This window comes from Typopeltis vanoorti, chromosome 4 (genome assembly GCF_054136105.1).
Source record: "Typopeltis vanoorti isolate ZY-2024b chromosome 4, IOZ_Tvanoo_1.0, whole genome shotgun sequence".
NCBI classification, from domain to species: Eukaryota; Metazoa; Arthropoda; class Arachnida; order Uropygi; family Thelyphonidae; genus Typopeltis; species Typopeltis vanoorti.
Window position 1 is genome coordinate 129,601,679 of NC_143552.1, and position 25,510 is coordinate 129,627,188.

General features: G+C 36.1%; 1 protein-coding gene across 3 annotated transcripts in view; it reads right to left on the minus strand.

Annotated features, from left to right (window-relative positions):
• Positions 1–13,168: 13,168 nt before the first annotated feature.
• Positions 13,169–25,510, minus strand: part of Rev1 (Rev1 DNA directed polymerase) — a 293,568-nt gene continuing 281,226 nt past the window's right edge. For all 3 annotated transcript variants that reach the window (XM_090391456.1, XM_090391459.1, XM_090391458.1), the window contains one exon: positions 13,169–13,438. In XM_090391456.1, the coding sequence (XP_090247582.1) occupies positions 13,330–13,438 (109 nt within the window). In that variant the 3' untranslated portion in view covers positions 13,169–13,329. The remainder of the gene's footprint in view (positions 13,439–25,510) is intronic.

The following is a 25,510-nucleotide window of genomic DNA, read 5'->3' on the forward strand; positions in this document are numbered from 1 at the left end:
GCGGGATTCGAACCGCAGCCTTTTGGCTGGAGAGTCGGCCAACCAGGCCGGATATATAGATAAAAAAAATTAAATTTTGTGGATAAAAATTAAAACAAAGTTTTCATTTTTATTAAGCAAATAAAGAAAATTATATAATTATGTTACTATTTACTCTTAATGAGATTGATGAGCTTCTCGACGTTGCATAGTTGCTGGATATCTGGCTCAACATTGGTCAACTTCAGTCGAAGATCAGCACACACACACACACACACACACACTAAGACGAATTCTGTATTTTGTTTTTATTCGAAGGCGCGATGAAAATCGTTTCTCGCAAAGATAGGTTGTAGAAAACTGTATGGCGATTTTCGACTTCAAATAATTCGTGAAATTCACTTCTCACTAAAGGTGAGATCCAGAATTGAGCCAAACCACGATCACGGAATTGCATTTTAAGCCCACTGTCACTTGAAAGTTCAATTGGCTGTTCTTCTTTCGATAACGAAAGGTCGTTCTCGTGACAGCAAGCCTGAAATTGATCGTGAAATCACAGAAATTTCTTATAAAAAGTTATTCGGAAAATGTTTCCAAATTATGTTTCAGAGTTTTGAGGTGGACACAAACCCTTTCCCAGTGGTTAAATTCTAAACTAATAAGTTTCGAGGCCCTATACAAAAGAACCAATTGTATTTACGTTTTGAAAACTATCCGGGGAAGCTCCAAACCTCACCGTCCCTTTCATCAAGCGTTCGTAATCAGGCTATTGTTGATATTGACTTTACATACGCATTCAAAACTGTAAACAATTGTTAAATATAACACAATAATGTAGGCATAATTATCGTAAAGGGAGAACAGAAAAATGTTCCTCCAACCTAAACAATTGTATTTACCTTTGAATGCAATCCATTGGTCGCGTGTCCACCAAGTCAGCAAATCTTTCCTTTCGTTAAGCGTATTAATATTATCACATTGCAACTGATGGGAATTCTCTGTTTCTATGGATTCGTTACAGACCTCTTTCTCTTCAGAAACTACACACAAACTGTCATTACAAACTCGTTTTGTATTATCACTGCCATCGGAGATATTTTTCCGTTTAAAGAAAGTACCAATGTACTTATCCATAATTGAAATACCGTACTTACTCGCATATAACTCTCACACCTGATTTTACTTTTCGAAAAAAGAAATTAAAAAGTTTCGCATATACCTCGCAAATGAAAAAAAGCTGAAACACGTTCAGAGCAGGTCGATAGTAACTTGCTCCCACGGTAAACAACACGCCCTCCCCCAATAGCCACTATATTGCAAAGACAAGAAAAACAAGTATTTTTATTATGTCAGTGAATAAGGTATAAGCAGTCTGTGTAATATATTTCTCAACAAATAGTGCACCGGCAAACACAGTATCTAACTAAAAACTATTGTTATTAATTAGATTGTGTGAGTTCGCTCGGCAGCAATAAAATTCAACCGAAAGTGTTAAAATTCGTAAACGTGTTAAAACTAAGATATATATATATATATATATATATATATATATCTTAGTTTAAGATATATATATATATATATATATATATATATATTTATAAAAATAAATTTAACTGACTAGAACCCGAGAAAGTATAACAAAAACCTTTAATACATCACAACTAGTTTCATCGGTGATCCGACTTCTTCAGGTGAGAAATAAAAACATAAGACATAAAATAACACGGTAAAAAATGAACTTTACAGCTTAATAAAAAGCAGAATAATAACAGTCATATTTGAATAGGTGACCGCGTGCTACCGTTGGCATGAGTAGAATGTGTGCGACAGCTAATTTTTGAGCGCCAGTACTGGATTACTGCGCTATGGGAATCGGGTAAATTGTAGCTAAGATTATTGTTTAAATGTGAAGGGTCCAGAACTATTTCTTTTGATTCGATGATTCTTCTTTCGAATTCATCCTTGCAAATATATAAATTAGTAGTGCGTTCCCAATCAACTTGATGTGGCTGTTCTTCAAGGTTAGAGTTTGCCGAGAAAAGGACATGACTGGAAAGGGCGCTCGCCCTTTCCAGTCATGTCCTTTTCGTCAATATGGATAAAATACATCACTCCTCTACATTTCATATCCATATATTTCAATGTAATATCAATGGTATTACAATTTTAATATGCACTTCGCATCCATGATAACCTTGATGTCATGGCTGGTTAAACCATATCTAACTTTTGGAGGCTGAGTGGACAGTTCAGTCTCCACTGGTACCCAATCAGAGATAGCTGACCCAAGGCTATCACTAATTAAGTGGCTCGCAGTGAAGAGAATGGCTCAATAAGTGCCGCCATCTCGTGGTCCCTAACACAATATATTTAATGTCTGAAATAGTGTGGGTTCTACGTCGATTTTCTTGAGTTTATGGGACGAAAAACCCGGCTTTCCAAGAGAAAAAATCCACTTGTCCATGCCAGAGATCGACTACCTTGGGAACTGGTCGAAACAAGGCTTAGAAAAATTTCCTCTAGCAGCCGATTATACTCAAAATCAAGTCTTCTTTCGTGTGGCAAAGCTCCGTGTGCAAAAGGCACATCCACTGAGCTACACAGGCAAATAATTCAATTATAAATTTATCAAATTACAATTGAATTATTTGATGTAGACTGTATTTTAAAGTCTCTTCATTGGTTGTTGCTTATTATTACTACTAACGAGGCCTATGTAGCTCAATGGAAGTGATGCTTACATCCTCTGCGCTTGGCCACACGAAGATAGACTTATAGTTCCAGTCTATTCGCCGAATTGAGGATCTTTTTCTCAGCCTTTAATCTTTTGTTCCCGAGTTAATCAATCTCAGGCATGGAAAAGCAGATTTCTCATCTGGTAAACTCAAGAAAATAGACCATAGAACCTACATTATTTCAGACAGTAACATATCCTGTTAGCATTAGGTACCAGAGATAGCAGCACGTTCGCTTGTCTCTTCATCACTGCACCTATAATTAGTGATGGGCCAGCTATCTCTGATTGGCTACCAGTGGAGACTGAACTGTCAACTCGGTCTCCAAAAGCTAGATATGGTTTAACCACCCAACCAGCCATGACATCAAGGTTATCATGGATGCGAAGTGCATATTAAAATTGTAATACCATTGATATTACATTGAAATATATGGATATGAAATGTAGAGGAGTGATGTATTTTATCCATATTGACGACATGGTTAAAGGCCTTGCTACTTCCTATAAGGGAATAAAAGGGTTAAGCTTATTTATTGTTATTAAGAGAGCTCTCCAGGGAGTCAGGGACTCATTGAGGGAGGCCCGATGCTACATGCACCAGCTATCATACTTATTCTTGAATCCCAACCCGTATTCTCCAATTTCTGCAACAGCCTAGCATGCCGTATTCTGTCAAAGGCCTTAACAAAATCCAAAAGTATCATAGTCTTACTTTTACTTGCAGCATATCAATAGAATTCTTGTGGATTGTCTTTAGCATGCAGAGCCAATTTCTTTTCATACTCAGACTTTGTTTACCACACAACAGTTGTAACTATTCTAGCCTGTTGCTTATAATTTTCAGAACGGACATCCTTATGCACACAGTAATCCTTCTACATCATCCTTTTCTTACGAATCTCTTCCATTTGACTGCTATCCTATTTATTCTTCGAACTCTGGGAACATATTCTGATATCGCATCATTTAAAACGTTTCCCATGCACTGTCGATATTCTTCCCATCCATCAACCGATCCCATTTTCTCTGAACTCGGTATACTCCTCAGTTGGTCACAATTTCCTGTTTTGTAGTTCAGCATGTAACCTTTTCTGCATGGAATTCCTAAACTTAGTCATTTCCCAAGTGAGTATTGCATGATCACTCTCACGAACCGAAAGTAGCATAGTTACGTCTTTAATTGAAACACCCTCTGAAACTATAATCAAATCTAACACTCTTTGACCTCGAATTCCTTCTGTCACATGTTGCTTGACACAGGCCCAAAGAGCTCAATAAATGCATTTCCATTCTTCTCGAGATTCTACTACTACCTAATCAATATTTGGATAATTCAAGTCTCCCATTATGATTACTCTTTTCACGCTCATCTTTTCTATTTGGCGATGCATTTCTTCATCTAGCAACTGATACACCAGGTTTGTAACAACACGTCACTATGTAATTGATCTTGTTAAATTCCACCTCACACCAGATAGCTTCAAACTCGCTGCCACATGAAATACTGTTAGTGGTAGTACTGCAATCACAGGTCTCAACTTTAACTGGATTCAAGTCATCTAATATCATTAGCAGTATGTCCCCTCCTCCTATCCTTCCTAAGAATACTGTACCATTTACACTCGATACCAGTTAGTATGTGTGATACCCAGTTTTCACTAATGCCTAGAATCTGAGGCATTAGTGAAAACTGGGTATCACACATACTAACTATTGACTAAGGTAACAAACTCAATTGCTTTGTTCTTTTGACACTCCTAGTAGTATTTGTGTACAGACATAATAATCTACCTGTATGTTCTTTTTTATACTCTTGTCTGCAGTCTGCATGATTTAATTGGACAATTTGCAGATCTCTATTCTCTAAATATAATTATAATTAATGACAGTCATGGGCCAGCTATCTCTGATTGGTTACATATGAATGTTTCAATTTAATTGGAATAAAAAAGCCAATGACGAATACTAGGATAGTCCTTATGGGGGAAAGAAAAAAAAAAAAAAAAAAAGAAAAAAAGGCAAAACTGATCTTGTTTCCTTCTGTACATACAAGATGGCTAAAATTAAAACAACCCTGTTTAAGGTCTTGTGAGCGCTACCGAGTGATCCAAATACAGTGAACTTTTGCAGAAACACATTGTGTGTAATGGGCAGTCAATAGCTGATGAAAAAAAGTAGTCCCAAAATTCACTATCAGGAGAGCTATATGATGGTACCGAATGTAGATGTAGTGAGTAAAGATGTAGCGATTCTGTGTGTAACACGATACAGTTTTCCAACACCATGTGATGTCATGCAACCCCCAAACGGTAAATGAGGGCGAAAATTTACCCTTGGTATTAATGCGCCCATCAAATAACTTTTCACTAACTCTTCTCCAAAGGTACCGTTATCACCCGTCCCAAGGTAAATTGAGATTACTCCCAAAAAATGACTTTTTCCCTCCCAGTCATCAAATTCTCAATTTACATGATTTTTACACAATTGCAAATTCGTTTTTGTGTGTGTGTGTGTGTTGCTTTGTCAAAAATGGTTTCGTTTTTGCTTTGCAAAAGTGAAATCCTTGACCATTCAGCCGATTTCGTACTGTGGATGTGGTCACTTACCTTCACTCTGTAATTCAACCATGCAGCATTAAGTTGTTTGGATGTTGAACGGCGCATGATTTTTCCAAGTTCAGCCAGTTTTCTGTTCTGTTTGCGTGAGGTAGCAAGTGGATGTTCACTTTGAGGTTTTTTATACCATTAGTCACGATATTTTTTTTGCAAATGTAGACATTCCGTCTTTCAGATATTCAATCATTGTTTTTTAAATCGCTGGAAAATTCTTTCAAAGGAGCCATCCCTTAACATTATAGAAATAATTCAGATTTCATAACTACGATTCTGCTCCTTATAAATGTTTCCTCTATACTTTACGCGTGCACAGGCAATTGTAGATTTGCATATTGGGGAATGATGAAAGCGTTCATTTCCTCAGCAACTGCTTACTTTTTTCCTGTTCAAGTATCCAATCAACTGTCAGCCTGATTGGATACTTTTTTTCTAACATAGATAATTTATTTTCTTTAAATCAACCTTTAAAGTGACATCAAATAATTACCTGGGTGATTGCCAGTCATGTGAGGAAAGGGTATATGTGGAACTACAAAGCTGGTGATTATGAGAAGCTCAGGAGACAGCTCGCAGCTGTAGCATGGAATGAGGAGTTGGGTGGGAAGGAGATCAGTGCTCTTTGGATGATATTCAAGAACAATCTAGTTGAAGCAATGTCTAAATGTATTCCAAAGGTCAGAAAGTTAAATAAAGTAAGTGTGAAATGGATGAATGAAGAGATGAAGTATGCAACAGAGAAAAAAAAAAGCATTATGGAGGCAACATAAGAGGAGTGGTAATAATCAATTCCATGAGGAATACAAAGAACAGGCAAGAAGGGTGACTTGGTTGGTAAGGGTAGCAAAAGTTCAGTATGAGCAGCACTTAGCTAATGAAGCTTAAAAAAAAAATCATAGGAAGTTCTTTTATATGTAGCCAGTAAAAATTGGAAGAATTATGTAGGATAGCATTGACTGGAGAAAATGGTATAAGGACAACTGCTGTGGAGGATATAGTTGAGATATTTAATGAGCAGTTTATAAAGGTCTTTTTATAAACTGTAAATGAGTTTTTATAAATGAGAGCAGTGGTTTATAAAACCACTGCTCTCAAACTCTCCATGATGTTGTTTTCATCCTTGTGAAAGCAACATCATGGAGAGTTTGAGAGCAGTGGATGAGGAGAGACTAACTGTGAGTGAGGAAGTGGTATATGGGGAATTAAGTAAACTTGATATTAATATAAGGCTGTGGGACTTGACATATCACCATGTATTTTGAAGGGATCGGTGGAGTTGGATTCATGTTCAACAAAAAATTGAAGAATAGCATAATAGAATTTGACAGTGTATCCGATCAAATAGCAAGTGTTGTTGTTCAAATCTCAAAAAGATACACTCTTAAGATCATTCAAGTCTATGCACCAACAATAAGTTATACTGATGAAGAAATTGAAGCCTTCTTCATAATGTATCTCAATTCTACAATAAAGGAAAACATCATTTCAGAATTGTAATTGGAGACTTTAATGCTAGAATTGGTATACAACATCCAATTGAAAGCTCAATAGGAAATTTTGGATATGGCATGAGAGATGATAGAGGAGCAAGGTTAATAGAATTTGCAGAAAAAGAAAACCTGTATATCATTTCAAGAAAAAAACACATAGGAAATGGGCATGGGAAAACTAGTGAAATTGACTATCCTCAGCAATAAGAAAAACATCTTTCAAGACTGCTCTGTTATAAACACCTTCAACATTGGAAGTGACAATCGTATAGTACACAATAAAATCCAAATAAACTGCCAAAAAGAAAGAAGGAAAATATTTCGAAGATCAAAGAAAAGTATAGATGTACACAAACTGAGCATTAATTTCAGATATATTGAAAGATATATTTCAACACGAACTAAACAATAGATTTAAACATGTTATTATAGATGACAATGCTATCTATCAGAAAGTAATGATATCATTACCCAAAACTTCTACAATGCTCACTTGAAATAACTGGTACCACAGAACAGAAACAAGACAAAATTTCTGAAGAAACAAAACAGCTTATGAAGAAACGAAGAGCAATGAAACAATCAATTAACCTACAGAATAAGATAGAATATACTGAATTGTGCAAAACAATCAGAAAACGTATCATAGAAGAAATAAGAAAATTCAATTTTAAATTAGTACAATAAACAATCAAAAACAACCGTAGTCTCAAAAAAGGCCAAACAGCAATTGATGAACTGCAATAAACAGATGATTGCAGTCAAACTACAAGATGGGACCATCACCAGAGATAGATATGCTATAGCAAAAAGAGTTGAAGAATTTTACTCAATATTATATCAAGATGAATTAAATGAAGAAGACAACTACGAAACAGCTGAAGTACCACAGATTCTACCAGAAGAAGTTGTGTGGAGCATCCAAAGCTTGCAAAATGGGAAAGCTGCAGATGAGGATAGAGTTATAGCTGAACTTCTAAAAACAGGTGGAGAAATAATCTACAAACTCTTAGCAAAACTATTTACTTTATGCCTGAAGAAAAATGATGTACCAAGAACATGGAAGAAGGCTAATTCTGATACATAAAAAAGTGAGGTAGAAGACTTGACGAACTACCGACCTATCAGTGGTTTACAAAGTGTTTACAAAAGTCTTAACTCATAGGCTTTAGTACAATTGAACATATTCAAATTGTATAGCAGATTATTGAATGGTATAATGAATATCAATTATCACTGTTTTGGTTTTATTGACCATGAAAGCCTTTGATTCACTTAATTTATGCAATACTTAAAGCATTATGAAACCAACAAATGGAGGAGCCATACATCAGGACCATCAAATCAGCATACACCAATGCCACAGCAGCAATTCATTTCAGTGGGAACATCTCTACTGGATATGTATCTTATACATCTCTGTATTTCAGAGATGTATAAGATAGGGTGACACGATATCTCCAAATTATTCACAGCGTGCCTAGAAGAAATATTCAAACTTCTTGATTGGGAAGGGAAAGGTCTGAAGATAAATGGAAGATATTTAAGCCATTTACACTTTGCAGATGACATAGTTATCTTTACTTCAACTGCACATGAATTACAGACTCGTATCCATGAACTCCAAATTGCTAACAAAACAGCTAGCCTGAAGATAAACCTAAAGAAGACCCAAGTTATGTTCAATAGCTATGTCCAACCAGAAATAATAAAAATCAATAATGGGGAAATTAAAAAAAAGTAGATCATTACATATACTTAGAACAAAAGATATCAATGAAGCAAAATATCATGGAGGAAATTAAAAGGCGCATGATGTTTGGGTGGAAAGCATTTGGAAAATTACATTCAATATTCAAAAGCTAACTACCATTATGCCTGAAGAGAAAAGTTTTTAACCAGTGTATTCTTCCTATATTAACATATGGCTGTGAAACATGGACACTAAATGCAAAGGAAATTCAGAAATTAAGAACAACAAAATTTAGTATAGAAAGAAGTATGCTTGGTATCACAAGACTGGATCACAAAAGGAATACGTGGATAAGACATCAAACCAAAGTCTCTGACTTCTGAAGTGGCAATGGGCTGGGCATATTGCTTGAAGACAAGATCAATGATGGACAAAAGAAGTACTGAATTGGATTCTATAAGAGGAAAAATGACCACGTTGTCGACCTAAATCATGGTGGATTGATGATATCATCAGATTTGCAGGAGTGACATGGGAAAGTACAATGGACAGACAGTTTTGGAATAATCTTGGAAAGGCCTTCCATCCAGCAGTGGATTGACAATGGCTGAGAATGGTGATTTTGAAGGAATATCCAGGGAGTTGACATCTGGCTTGACATATATTTGTTTAACATGAGTGTTACATTGGATCAAGTTCTAAAGGAGTGGAAGGAAGGCAAGATTGCACCACTTCATAAAGGAAGGGACAGAATTCAACCATCAAATTATAAGGCCAATTTGTATGTCAGGTGTTGTGGTTCAAGCATTGGAAAGACTGGTGAGCATTAGGATCCAGAATTGGGTTGACAACAATGGTATTATCTTTGATGAAAACAGTACAGATATACAAATGGATGAGTGTCACGTTTGAGTAATCTACTTACTTATTACAATAAGGTGACAGCAGGATTGATTATAATATGAGAGACGTACAGGTTAGTAAGGGGTTCTCATAGGATTAACGTTGAAGAGGTTTTTCATAAAATGGTGGAAGAACACGAGGTCATCCCTGGAAGCTGTATAAGGAGAGCGTGAGCAAGGGAGAGTAGTGAATGATTGGAATGCATTGCCTGAGAGCATGGTGTTAGATCGTGTTGGTTCGGGACGTTATTATTACTTAATTCTGAATGTGCCTTATCACTACTGGTTATGGTCAGGGATTGTAGGATTTTCCCTGGGTAACAAACCCTAACAAATTTATATTTTATACTGCACCAGTTGGAGTTATTATACTTTAGAAATATTCGGGCCCTCTCATAAAATGTTGCAGTCGTGTCCCCTTCTTTCTTATTGTAATATCTTTCTTTCCCCTCTGTCACGGTTCATACTTTAGTGAGTGGCAAATGTCAGTCTCAAACACAAATTCAATTCCAGGATTTCAAATGATAAAAATATAAAGTTTTATTTTACACTAATAGAATACATTAAACATGAAATAATCAATTCGTCAGTTATCTTAATTAGATCAAACCACTTTTAAATAATAATACATGAAAATCTCATGAATTGACACATGTATCATCCCCCTAAGAAAAGCATGCATTTGGGCAATTAATACAATTTTTTATCTAGACAAGAACCTCTGGGGAAACAGCTAAGGTAACATTTACATACTAGATTTAGTAAGAATCACTTGACATGGCTCTTCGGACTACCAGTCCAATGTCCTTAAAGTTACTCCTACAAATAAATTAGTTTCAGCTTTCTCTTCTGCAAACACTGCTTAACGTGTTTTCTTTCAGCGCTCTCACTTAACTTTAGAAAGGACAAAATTGCCTTACCGTTTCTGGCTGCTCACAGTTTCACTGAATCACCACGTGTGCATCGTTGGATCCTTATTCACACTGCAGATTATGCCTTCCCGTCTTATAGATTCATGCGCACTGAAATTTTGCCATTGGTGGGAACATCTGAGGTGCTTGTCTGGGATTTCTGGATCCTTCAAAGGGGAAACATCACAGTTCGGGTTTCACTTAGACCCGAGCTTTCCCCTTCTAGTCAGAGATCATCCTCACGTCCTACCCCCTTTCCTTTCACCTCTTGCTCACCTCGTGTCTCTCACTCTCTGTCTCCCATTTTCTTCTCCCCTTGCTCCTTTCAATCATTCACCTTTTTCTTTCAAGGAGCTTATATTCACGGTCGCATTAAAATGCTTCATTGCGAACCCATGAGAGAGAGCTCCTCTAAGAGAATTAGCTAATCCTTGCTTGTAAGGTTCCAATATGGGCCGATCAAGGTCATGACCTTCAGGCTCTTAGTAATCACGTTTTTTTTGTTTGCTGTAGCTTACACATACTACTCCTTTGTTTCTATTTCAATTTATGCACATTATTTTCCCACATTAAATTTTACATATTAAATATTTCACAATCTTTCCCCTTCAATAAGTGAATGGATATACACTAAATAAATAGATACACACTCGATATACAATTATATGATACACTTTACTTTACCCCCTTTCCTCATTTCTTTCCAATTCAATTTTGAGCAGCAGTACAGGTATTTTCTCTGCTTTAAGGCTCTTTTCATTGTTAGATCATGAATGAGTATCTGTCTAGTAAAGGCAGGCCTCATTCACGATCTAACAATGGTGTCTCTGCAGAGAATTTGAATGTTAGGCAAGGTATGATGAGCTCTGTGTGTATGGCAAAATGGACCTCCTAGATGAGTCTGTGACTCCATGGGATCTTACAATAATAATAATAAAAGATGCCAACACTTAACTGAAACAGCAATCAAGAGATATGAAAGGAGCTAATCTAATGAGATATGATCATTTAAACTGTGTGGAAAGTTAAAGATTAGTAATACAGATATTAGAAAGTTTTTTCACTTGGTTATACTATAAATTAAAGATGCAAAGAAATTATATTCTTGGTTTAATCCTTTATCCAAGTATAAGAAAACAAAGTTTGCACGTGAAGTATCTTCACGACAAGGCTACTTGTATATAGAGGCTAATAATTTCATATTCAATTGCCTTAGGATCCCATAATGCAAAGCTCACATTTTTTTCAGGTAGTATACTTTAATGTGCATTATAGAAAGGGCCACTACACAGCTTTCTATCTTCTAAGACATTTCTAACTGCATCAGTCTGTCTAGTTGGGGATCTTTCTCGAGATCTTTTCTCTAGTATTTTTGATTCAAACAAAAACCATTATTAAAGATGCCTAGAAATTGTATTCTTGGTTGAATCCTTTATCCAAATATAAGCAAAGTTTGCACATGAAGTATCCTCATGACAGAGCTACTTGTGTATAGAGGCTAATAACTTCACATTAGTTGCCTTAGTATCCCATAATGCAAAACATCTTTTCAGGTGTGTATAATATATATATTATGGGAAGGGCCATTACCCAACTTTACATTATGGGCTGCTAAGGCAACTGTTGTGAAGTCATTAGCTTCTATATATACAAGTAGCTCTGTTGTGAAGATGCCCCCCATGCAAACTTTGTTTGCTTACACTTGAATAAAGGATTAAACTAAGAACATAAATTTTTGGCATCTTTAATACAGGCTTTTGCCTAAATCAAAAAATTGTACAGAAAAAATCAACAATCAGCGATACCATACTGATATGGAAGCACAGGGAGTCCAACTGCAAGTGCTACCTGCAGTGGACAACTCACTATACTCACCGAATGTGACTGCATGGTGCTACAAAGGATAATATATAAAAACCACAATTCATCAGCCAACTCATTGAATGTGGAGTTAGGGACATCAATTGGAACACGAATCTGCACGAAAACATTCAGAACTGAGCTCACAACATGGATTTCCATGGTAGTATACTGCAACATGCAAGCTCACATTACCCAAACCAACGTGTGCAGCATCTTCAGCAGTGCAAACAGCATGTACACTGGGACGTGGAAGTCTGGAAAGCTGTGTTATGGAGCGATGAATCACGCTACCGCTACACTCTCTACCGAGCAGATGGATGGGTGTGGCAGATGCCCAATGAACGACACTTACCAGAGTGTGTAACCCCAACTACTATGAAGGTTCAGGGGATGGCAGTATGATGGTATAGTCCTGTTTTTCCTGGTTTGGCCTTGGACCTCTGTTTGTGGTGCCATGAACAATGAACTCCAAGAGGTATCTGAACATTCTTGACAATGCAGTGCTTCCTACTTTGTAGTATTTCTACAGAACTGACCATTGTATCTTTCAGCAAGGCAATGCACCATGTCGTAATGCTGCTGCTGTAAATGAGTTATTTGTGGACATGAACAGCACTGCACTTTATTGGTGTCCACAGAATCCTGATCTCAGCCCTACTGAAATTCATGGGAATGAACTGGAGCATTGGATGAGGTCAAGGGACATCCACCCCACAACAGTCCAGGACCTCAATTACATGCCTACGGGAAGAATGGTCCAAAAATTCCACTGATCGCTATTGTATGCTTGTGGAAAGCATGCTCTATAGGATTGCTGCAATCATCACAGGAAAACAAGGTCTTACATCTTATTCAAGGTGGGCACCATTGCTGTTTGTTCCTCAAACTATGGTGTCTGTTAACTTCTTTCCAAGTAGTGTATGTTGGAGTATCACATGTTCTGTGCTTTCGAGGTGTAATCTAGGAAACTATAAAATGCAATTCCAAAAGCTAATAAAAAAATTTATTTATAAATTATATACATATGTATACATGTAGTGAAAACGATAATAAATATAGATTTATCAAATATATAAAGCAATTGGATGGAAAGCATTTTAATGCAGGATAATTCTGAAAAAATTCTATAAAATCTCTTCAGGCTACGGAACTTTTAGTGTACTTCCATATAAGTGCAAGATTTCAGACTGCATGCTATTTATTACATATGAATAAACTTCTTGCCAATGACGACTTCTAGAATTTGTCAACCTACAAATAAATCATTTATATTAAAAACAAATGGAATTTAAAAACAAGCAAAAATGAAGTTTAATGAATATCATTATAATTAACCTTTTCAGTGTTTAGAAAACAGAAGCCAAACTCTGCTTGATGACTTATTTTATAATTTAAACTAAAAAATAACATGTAAAATTTTAGACTAAATAGTCTAAAATTGTATTTGTTTTCATATCATTAACCAAAATTGTGACACTTATAAGTGAGTGGTTTGTACACACAGTAATACCTAATGGGATAATTTTAGTGCGTTGGGAAGTGCCTAAGACAATTCCCAGCACTGGATTAAAGGGAAACACTGTGTCTTCCTTTTGATCTGAGGGTGATGGTGAGGTCACCAGGTGATGCATATTAAATTTTAGTGGTTATATTAAAAACAAATGAAATTTAAAAATTCCATTGCTCTTGGTGTATGGCAGTTTTGGAAAATTTCTCTTATGAGTCTGGTAAAAATCTGCAAGTATTATGCTATTTTTCCATTTTTACTTTGTATAGTAACTGAGAACTTAGGACTATTATGTGCTGAAGGTGGGTGGGAGGGAAATCTGTACTACTTCAAGGCCTTATGCAAACATTTAGCAGAACTATAATTATATCTATTGCACAATGGGAATTCATTATTAGCTGATTGATCTCTCTCTCTATGATTTCATACAAAATTTTCACAATTGTGGCCAGCATGCAAGCTTCCTATTTTTACTATCTCTATGGAGACATGGACCATATGGCATGTCAGGCCAGGAGATTTATACTATATACACCAGTACAAATATTTTCTCCGGAGAGCAAATGTAAATAGAGAAGCACACGTGCTGAAATGAATTATATTCATAACACCTGTATTTGAATATTACATATCATAACAGATTTGTACTGGAAGTGTTTCAGTACAAATTTTTTTTAATGCAAAAATAACCTGAGCTGAGCAGTAAAAAGGTTAAGGACAGAAAATCCTGTCAGAATTTTTAAATCTCATATTAAAATTGCATTAAAAAAAAAGAGTTTAGATTTAAATATTTTGATTATTTAAAAAAAAAATTCCTATTTCTGTACTGCACACTTTCTTTTTAGGCAGAGATAAGAGCTAATAAATATCTATTAGGAAAAAAAAGAAAGTACAGTGCGCACTTACAAGGAAAAAAAATCATTGCCAGGATATGTGAAAATATGAATGAACTTGATGAGATAACTTGAATTCACACAGTGCTATAACTAGAGGTAAGTAAATTTTACAATAATCATGAAAGACATGAAAATTATAATATGAAAAAAATAAAAAATAAATAATGCAAAATTCAGCGAAAATGATTTTGATAATGTATAATCAAAATAAATATTAATAATTTAATAAAATTTTGGTTAACAGCGATTTCTGCTGAAACTTAACACGAGCAGAGCATTTTGTCATGGGTGTTAGATGTCAGTCTTAGTTATGCTAATGTGTTGATGCTATACTGATTATGAATAGATCTCTCTATATTTGAGAAGTGGTGCCCATATAAGAATAAGATTTATTTTAATCCCTCAATATAACAAAAAAAGTTCTGTTTGTTATTGACAAACAAGAGTGGCATTGTGCTTCTAATAACACCAATAAATAAATGTGTTTCACGAAATGGATCTTTGCAAAAGGAATCGCAACTTACATTCCCTTGCTCTCAAGTATACATAACTCACTAGATCTCTCTCCCTGGACTGACATTTATCAGCAGTCTATCCTGACATAAACACATTATATCAACAGCTTCTACTTCGAAAAAAATAGGCATTCTCTTCTGTTCAAGATGCTATTTTTCACTCATACAACTTTTAACATTCCAAATTCATCCACTATTCATGCATCCCTGAAAAACAAAAACCCGAAATTCTTAACGCTCCCACAGGAGAGTAATTCAGCTCATAGATGACCCCTCCTTTTCTCTCACCTCAATTCCTCTCTCCCAGATGCACTGTTTCAACTCTATGTTTCTTTTAGAGGTACTTGATCACTGCTCCAGAGAATTAGCAATGTTCATTCTTCTGCTTTCTGTTGGGCCTGTTAAAACAAGGGCAGCAGCAGCAGCTATCCGCATCTTTTTTCAGTACAACTGCAATATATTTGCAGCTGTACTGAAAAACATGTATCTCTTTTCCTCTTCCTCATTTATTTAACTATTTCTCTCCTCTGGAACAGCCTCTCTCATGTAGTGTTTTCAACAACTACAATCTCCAACTCTTCAAAAAAAATGTTAACAGATTTCTTTTTTCTCAACCTTCACCTGCACCCCCCCCTCCAATCTCACATGTTATGACTAGATGTTTTATTTGAAGTGGTGAACATGGGAGGAGGATTGCTAGAGACAGCTATGAGTGTAATGTCAGTGCACACTATCTTAGCTACCACAATGCAATGTCCTCAATTCAAAATTCTAGCATTTTGCCAAATTGAACTGACATGCATTTTAATTTTCCCACAGAAAATTAAAATGAATTTTTCTGTGGAAAGATTAACATTTCTGTTGTAAAAATATATTTATTTTTCTTTATTACTTTGTTCTTTAATGATTCTTATTTTTAATATTCAATATTTATTCTTATCTTATTTTAATTTTCTTATCTTAAATTAACTTATTTATACTTAAGTCGTAACACCGCTTGTAATCTCGTTGCTTGAAATAGATTACCTTTAATCCTTTCAGTCTATTAATTTTTATTCCCCCCCCCCCCCTCAAGGTTGTGACTATGCTATTTCACGTGTACATATTTTAGAATATTAGGAATTGCCTCTGGCTGGAAGTAATTCCTTTGTCTAAATAGCTGGCTTTTTCTCACAATGATCTCTGAAAATTTATTTTTATTTACGACTGTGCCATCAGAGATTGCGTAGAGGAATTGAATATCTTTCCAATACTCACAAGAAAAAAGCCCAGCACAACACGGAAATATCTGTAAGTCAAGCAACATTTAAATCTACTATTCGTCAGTCATGGCTACTTTTACTCTTAAGGCTACACAGGTTCTATCTTTTATGAGAAGTGCATTGGTCATGCAGAATCAGGTAAGTTATTTGACAAACAAAACAATTTATTCATGCTAAATCAAGATACATAAAAAAAAGTTAACACTACACATACTAAATTAATCTAACTCAAATTCACTAAATAAATTAACATAGAAATAATATAAAAATCACATGTCTGGTTCTCCACTAGATTAATTAAGCATTTTTCTCTTAAGCTCAATGACTAACGCAATTAAATACATATAATTCAGACATGGGAGCAGACTTGTACACACTTTACATTAATTTAACTCAGACTATATATCTTATTAGGCTTAACTAAAACTTTCCCATACTATTCCTTCTTCAATACATAACATTATCTAATTCCTTATAACTTCATAATACTTCACAATTATTTTCAAAAAATCGGCTTTCCATCTTTACTACTATTCTTTATGCTAACAAACAAAATTTTCAGCAATCTTCGCCATTAATTTCACATCTAGAAAGTCCTATACAAAATTCTTACTTGTTACTTTGTCATCCAGTTCATTACATAAGATCCTAGAGATCGTTGGCACCTTCATCTACTTTCTGGTAAATTTCACACACGGGCACTTTTTATGACATGATATGATTTTTATGATACTTCACATGTGGAGGCTGGAGTATTCCGTCACTGCTATTACGAAACCTCTATCATCATCGGGCATTGGCTGGTGGGACATGGGTCCTCGTCCTTGGAACGAGGACTCATGTCCTCGTTCCAAGGACGAGGACATGAGTATAGAACATACCCGAAACTCCTTGTAGTGAGTGCAGGAACAAAAAAACCGGAACAGCAAGCCTTGCGTCGCACCGAAAAACTTCTGCCGAAAAGCCCCTTTTCTGTTGATTCGTCCCCCTTTTATTCTGCTCTGCTGACCTTGAACTCTTACAGATTGAATTCCCCGGATTTTTCTTGAAGTTGCCAACTCAGCTACACGGTCGTCACTGAGTCATGTCAAGAAACCCTGTACATTGTTGACCTTCGTGAGTTGCAACAGCCTCAGGTCTTACATTTTAATCCTGTCTGAGTTAATTCTTTGTCTGGACAATTTCTTATTACAATTTATTCTAACATTTTTTTCAGGTTTATTACAGAAAAATTGATTTAAATATTAATCAAGTATATTAAATTACTTAAATTTTCCAAGTAAAATTGGTATAGAAGAAATTTTATTTTAAAATCCTTCTATACAAGATTTTACACTGTCCTATCTCTTGGTTTCCAATCTATTCCAATCATCTTGTGAATTTCTGTATCAGAAATGTCCCTTATCATCCTTCTTAACTATGAATCATTGGCAAATAATTATATATTACTATTTAATACTGCCCAAAACACAGTCTGCAGGTCGCATGTGATCCGATTTTGTGCGGCCCACCTGTGGGTTTTGATTTTGACAAGTGAAAAAATAAAATAGCAATTTGAACCGAATGCATATTAGATATTTTAATTCTATCGCTAATCAATAATCTCGATGCTGGTTATTTTTATTTGGTGTTTTTACATCACTATATACCCATTTGTTTTTCACATACTACAGGTGTCAAAGAAGCATTCTTTGCTCTGCCGCTCACGGGTTACGTGAGCACGCAATTAGTGTTGTTCGTTTGTTCAGCTATTGAGGTTGTGTCGCTGCTGCTCACTAAATTACTAGATATGCATTGGATGCAGCCCTTGGATAATTTTTTTTTTTTAATGCAGCCCTCGGATTATAAGGTTGAATAGCTCTGATTTAGACCAATCCCAATATCATTAAGGGTTATGTAGTAACCCACTAGTCACTCTCTTCTTCCTAGACTCAACATCTCCATACATTACTCTGTTACCCATTCAGCCATTGATTGTTCTATTCATGTTATTAAACCTATTATGCATCTCCATTCCTTTGAGGTCAAATAACTTCCCATGTGGAATCCTGTCAAATGCTTTGGAAAAATCCAAAAGTATGGTAGTATATACAGGGTGGTTCAAAATTCCACGTACAAACTTTGAGGAGAAGTAGAGCACATCAAAATCATATTCACATAGGAAACATGACCGGAAATGCCACCGGAAGGTACTAACAGGGACACAGAGATGCAGAAATAACACAAAGTAGTAAGTAGTGTAAAAAACTTTATTAGGCATAAATGACCAGTTCAATAGTAGTTGGATACATAATATGATTTCACATCAGGTGCTAAAGTTAGGCATGCATCATTAGTAGTGATGCATGCCTGACACCAATGATGTAATGATTGTATTTTCGAAAATACCTGGAGTTTCCCAGACATTAGCAGCGCTGCTGGAGATTCTTGCCATGAGGTCCATGTCAGAGGACCTCGTAGCTTTTAAGGCCGCCCCCCCCCCCCCCCACACACACAGAAAGAAATCAATGCTCGATAAATCAGGTGAACGTGGGGGCCATGCGATGGGTCCACCACGCCCAATCCATCGAGCCTCAAAGGACTTGTCCAAATACTGATGCACAGAAATGCCAACATGGGGGAGCCTCATCGTGTTGGAACCACATCTGCCAGCACACAGTCATTGGAACATTGTTCAGTAAATCTGGCAGAACTTCTTCCAGAAAGGTCTCTAATACTTCTGGGAGTCCAGTCGAGGTGATAACAGGTACGTGCCAACTAAACAGTCAGTGATGATACCTGCCCATACAATAATGGTGAAGCATTGTTGTGATCGCACAGCGTGTGGGTTCTCATGGGCCCACACATGAGCACTATGGTGATTAAAGACCCCTTCGCAAGTAAATGAAGCTTCATCTGTGAACAAAACACAAGTTGGAAAATTGGATCTATGGCACTTTTCTGCAGAAACCACTGCGCAAACTCCACACGTCGAGGATAATCTTTGGCCATCAGTAACTGGACCCGTTGCAGATGAAATGGATGCAAGGACTCGGAGTGCAAAATGCACAATACACTGGATCGAGATACTGATATAGCAGAGGCAACATGTGCTTGTCTCTACATTATTGTCCACCACATGTAATACCTCCTCTTCCATGGCAGGATTTCATGTCAATTGTGGCCGTCCAATATCATGCCTGTGATCCCTGAATGATCCATAGTCACACAAATTCTGATGCAAATGCACAAACATTTGGTGAGGTGGTACACATCTTTTGGGTACCTTTCGCGATACATTTGTACAGCGGCTCGTCCATTACTGTCAGCTAACCCATAAACGGGGTGCATGTTTGCCATCTCAGCATTCATAAAACTATGCATGTTCTTCATACGACGTCAAAAGCTTGAACGAGGACGCCCCAATTGCTCACTTGGAGCAGTGGCAAACAGCGACACCTATCACTTTTGGGCGTTTCCAGTCATGCTTTCCTATGTGAATATGGTTGAATTTGATGTTCTCTACCTTCCCTCAAAGTTTGTACATGGAATTTTGAACCACTCTGTATATGTCATTCTCCTTATCAAATTTTGCATCATCATTACCAAAGGTGAGCAAAAACGCAAGACCTCCCTTAACAAACCATGATGTTCTCTATAGAGGATCATGGTGCTATCTAACCGCCTCTGGATGCAGATCATAATCAGCATCTCTAACACATTGATGACAACTCTAGACATACTGATTAGTCTACAATTAGTTGCTTCTATCTTACTCAGGAAAATGGCATTATCTTTGTTTCTTTCTGCTCATTAGGAACTGTGCTCCTGTGGAAACTGAAGCTGAGCCAGCAACACTGCTACTTCTTTTGCACATTCCTTCATCATTTTTATCTGTGGAAATAGCCTAAGGTAGTACTGACCACAGAATGAGAGAGATGGAGGAAAAAGTGTTTGAAGCAAAATTGAGAGATTAAATACCCAGAAACTACAGGTAGATTGATGAAGATCAAATCAGAAACCTAAGAAATAATAGACCCTGTAGAATGGAATTTAGGTGTTGGCAGTTGTTGATGTTAATTTTTAATGGAATAGGCGTTACCCACAAATAACCGTTCAGTCTTGAAAAAATATATAATTCCTGTCTCTGCAACTTTTTTAAGAAGACAAGATACTTTCCATAACTAGAAAATGCAGACATGCAATTTCTAGTTATGGATGATGCCTAACAGCATCATCCATAACTGGATTTCAAACTAGCATCCTTAAAGCACAAAAACTTGTCACGATACACAATTCACTAATAATGAAGTATTGGAAGCAATTCACAATGGTAATGGACAAGGAATCAATATCCTATCACGATACTGTTAAACGTGAATGAAATTATTTTGTATGTTTTTGTTCTTCATTCACATTTAACATAATCTACCAATATACCAAGCAAGACTTGTTTAAATATTATCAAGTTTATTTTATTTATTGCTATGTAAATATTATAAGAATTTGTATTTAACATTTTTTACTGCGTATTAATTGAAATGTAAATATTCTCTATTTATTCCTACTTGTAGAAGTTTAACGTCATGCAATAGCTCAATTTTATTATGTTTTGTTTTGTTGTCATGGAGATGTATGTAAGTAAGCGAGCGCGAGTTTGGAACAGTGCGTGAGGAGAATGTTAAAAGTTTATTGAAAAGAGTTTTTGTTAAAGAGATCACAAGAATAATTTAGGCAGGAAGAACGGATATATAAGCGAGGAACACTGAAACTTTAGAGATAGAAGGGATACAAAAGGAGATAGAGAGGATTGGCATTCGGTTGGAATCGGAGCATTCAGCATTCAGGAATCAGAGTGCGATAATAGCGAGTCGGCAAAATCACTCAAAGAGCTAATTAAAGTCTACTAGTCGAGAAGCAGTTAACTAATAAGTTGTAGAATAACAATTATAGCTACGGAAGACAGCTGAGAGACTATTAAATAGACTAGCGATACTTGAGTTGAGATTTAATTTCAGGGCCGACCTTTCAAGGATACACAGAATCTTGAAATAAAGCATCGAGTAACTAGGGAATAGTAGAGGCTGTAAAGTTGAAGTTTAAGGATAGCTGTGTTTAGAATTATAGTGCCTAAAGAATTAACTGAATACAGGAAGAATGAACAACCGTGCATATAAAACCTCAAGTTAAGAATTATTGTGTGTTGCCTTAATTCATGAGTGATCAGTAGTACTTCATGCAAGAACATTTGTTTATGTGTATAGTGACCGATGATTAATTCAGTTATTGCTTAGAAGATTTATTTAATGAGTGCCGTATACTGTTTAAGTGTTTACGTATAAGTAGATGAAGAAAAAAGATTATCGGTAAGATTATTCCAACCTTTAATATTACTATACAGAGAAGTATGTGAGTATCATCCTAGAATTTCCTTATACTAACAGTAACTATTGTGGAGAATTAGCTGAAGTGTAAAATTAAAAGTGTTTGTTTGTGAAGAGGTGTTACTGCAATTTTTATTGTATTTGGAACTTAAGGAACTGTGAGAAGACTGTATTATAAAGATAACAGATTTACCATTGTTTGAGTTTGTATGATTATACTTATCAGAGAAGCTAAAATGTTTGTGATATCTTAATTACTGATTTGAAGTTAAGCGTAAAATTTGTGATTTTAAAATTAAACGTTTGTTTTTGTTAATCAAAAGTTGTATTTTGCCTGAATCTCTTTTACTGCACCATTCATAAAATATTCGAACCAAAGGGGTAAATTAAGTAAGTTAAATATTCTCGGCCAGTATATATAATAACAACATATAAAGGAAAGGTAGTTGAGAGTTGGTTTTTCTTCAATTCTTGAACTAATTCAGATATAAAGTGGCGCAGTCTTTAAATATAAATTTTCTTTATATTTGAATTAGAAATCAACTTCCAACCTATCAACTAATTAAGAACATTGCAATAACTATATATCAGATCCAAAGTATAGATTGAGAAGAAGTAGGATCCAACAATGGGAGCAATTCACAATGGTAATGGACAAGGAATCAATATCCTATCATGATACCCAATTGGTTGGAATAAAAAGAAGTTTCCAATTATTAGGTTAGTCTTAAAATGACTACCTCAAATTTTTGGTAAATTAATCAGCCATAGACGAAGTTTAGAGATGCTTCATTGCTTCTAATGACTCCAAAAATATGTTTTCGGAGTCAGGAGAGAACATTTTTAAGTAAAGTGTCAGAAAAAAAAAAGGGGGGGGGGTATTGGTAAATAAAGAGATGATATCAAAATTTACCATGATATAAGTATTATTTTTAAAACAGCTTTGGATTAAATATAAAAAAAAAATTCCACCCATCTTTAAATAAGATGAAGTATGGCCAGTGGGGGGAAAAGGAGGGGTGGGTTAAAGATTTAGCTAACTGATTGGCTAGTTTAGAAGGGAAATCAGTAGCATCTACTATGGGACTGAGAGGGTTACAGAGTTCATGAATTTTAGGCAGATAGCAAATTGGTAGGGTGGGGGGTTAAAAATTCTTTTTTTTTTTTTTTTTTTTTAACTAATTCAGTTTTTTTAATGTATTTTTTTCTGGGAAATGGGGTCGTAATCTAGCAGTTCATAAGTGGTGTGCTTTCTGAGCAACACATTCATTTTTCAATTATAACCACTATACCAGTGGTTATAATTGAGGATCACAGTAGCATTATCCTCATTGGCTCATAATTATTATACTTTTTGTCTTTATGTAATTTATGTAGGATGTACAGTTGACTGTGAGAGATATTTCTTTTTTAAGTAGTGAAGCTTAATATAGAGATGTTGTTAGCAATATTTGGAGGCAAGTTGCAGATATCACACTTAATACAAGGCATGTTCAAAAAAAGACCGACCTTTTGCTATAAAGATTTTATTGCTCATTTTACAACATTTTAAGCACTGTCCCCTTCAAAGTAGAGGGACAGTGCCATTTCATTGTTGGAATGCTTCCTGGAATCACTTTCTGTGATGGCACGCAGTTCTCTTATCGCATTTTCCTGAATCTCCTCTATGGTTTGGAAACGACATCCTTTCAAAGTGGTTTTAAGTTTGGGAAACAGGAAAAAGTCTGCTGTGGCTAAGTCTGGAGAATAGGGCGGATGGGGTGGTTTCTGAGCAAACACATTCATTTTTCAATTATAATTACTGGTATCGAGGATTACAGTAGCAGTATCCTTATTAGCTCATAATAATTATTATACTTTTTCATCTTTATATAATTTATGGAGAATGTAGAGTTGGCTGTGAGAGATATTTCCTTTTTAAGCAGTGAAGCTTGGTCGGGATGTTAGCAATATTTGGAGGCATGTTGCAGATATCACACTTTATACAAGGCGTGTTCAAAAATGGATGTCTGATGATTTGCCATATAACCGGATGAGGAGCAACGCATGACCAAGCACTTTGTCATGGTTCAAATCCAAGTCTGGTTTTCCCACAATTCAGGCCTCTGCCTGTGCATAGCATCTCTCAAATGTGCTAAAACTTCCTCATCCAACTCTATGTTTACCATCTGACCACGTCGTACAAATTCATAATGGACAACGCCTCCTTTCCAATCAAAAAACACAACCATCATCATCTTGATCTTTGACTGATTCATCTGTGCTTTTTTTGATAAAGGAGACCTTCTCCCCATCCACTAGGATGCAACTGAAATGTCTCTAAAATTTTTACCAAGTTTGCAGCAAAATTTCACCCACCCACCCACCCACCCACACACGTTGTTCTTCAAGCTCTTTCCTTATCACTTTGTCACTGATCCAACAAACAGCATGTGCACATGCTCACTTCAGCAGATGTAACTTGATGACTAATGCTCATAGCAGAACAAGGCAAATGGCAGTTTGTTGTCAAAACCTGCCCCTAGGTATGCTCAGTAGCCGCAGTGCGCTCCGTGTTCCAGTGGGTGCACTATTTAAAAAGTTCAGTCTTTTTTTGAACACGGCTCGTATGCAAAATGAGGTGTAATGTTGAACTTGATGAGGCCAAAGTTGCTAATGGCTGTTTTTATTGAGTTTTTGTGATGAAAGACTCATGACAACTTGAAAAAATATATATTTCCTGTCTCTGCAACTTTTTAAGAAGACAAGTTGGTTAAGTCCCTAGATAAATGGAGTTTCCACGTATCATCCTGTTTCGCTTTGCATTCTATGCCAGTTCCATGTAGAATTAACAAATGAATATTAAGGTTTGGGTACTGTTTTTAGGGGTTATAGAGAAGCAAAAAATAAATAAATAAATATTTGAGCAGTGATCGAGTCCAGTTCTGTTAGTGATGCTGTGTACAACCAAAATTCACGTGTTTATCAGTAGAAAGAGAGAATTGTCTAGTTGTATGGATTAACATGCAGTGAGGAGATAATGAGAACCGTGTAGCTGTGATAGAACTTCACAAGGTGGAATGCAGCCATCTGTTATTTTCATCATGCTAAAAACATTCAGGATCAGTAGGATGTTCATGTATCAGACTATTAACTGTTATAACAATACAATAGATGTATCTGACCACCAAAGAACAGGTTGACCACACTGTGCTAGACTGTAGCAGTTTGTGAACACTGTGACGGCATGCCTCCACCACAATCCTGTGAAAACACAGAAAGTAGTGTCACGAGAGAAGAACACTTTTGCAGATCAATGCAGACCACGTGTATTAACTGGGGATGAGAGCCTATTGTTGTCCTACTGGACACTTTCTAACACCATCAAGGGCACTTCTCTGGTGGTACATGAAAAACAGACACAGAGATATCCTCTTCACAGATGAGAAGATTTTCACCACTGAAGAGTCACTTAACTGCCAAAACGATCAGGTATTGCCCCTAGATGGTTGCATAGCATTTGCCATAGCACCCCAGATTTAGAAATCCTTACCTGGTGTCAGTGATGGTTTGGTAAGGGGTGAGGGAGTATCCAAGTTGCATATTTGCAAGAAGGGGAGGTCAAAATTCCACCAAAGTGTCAAGACACCCTGCTGGAACCTGTGGTATGATCCATGGATAACACTTTGTTTTACAGTAGGCAATGGACATTCCAAAAGGACTCAGTCCCTGCACACAAGGTGAGGACCACACAACAGTGGTTGGAGGCAAATGTGCCCAAACACATATCCCCATCCGATT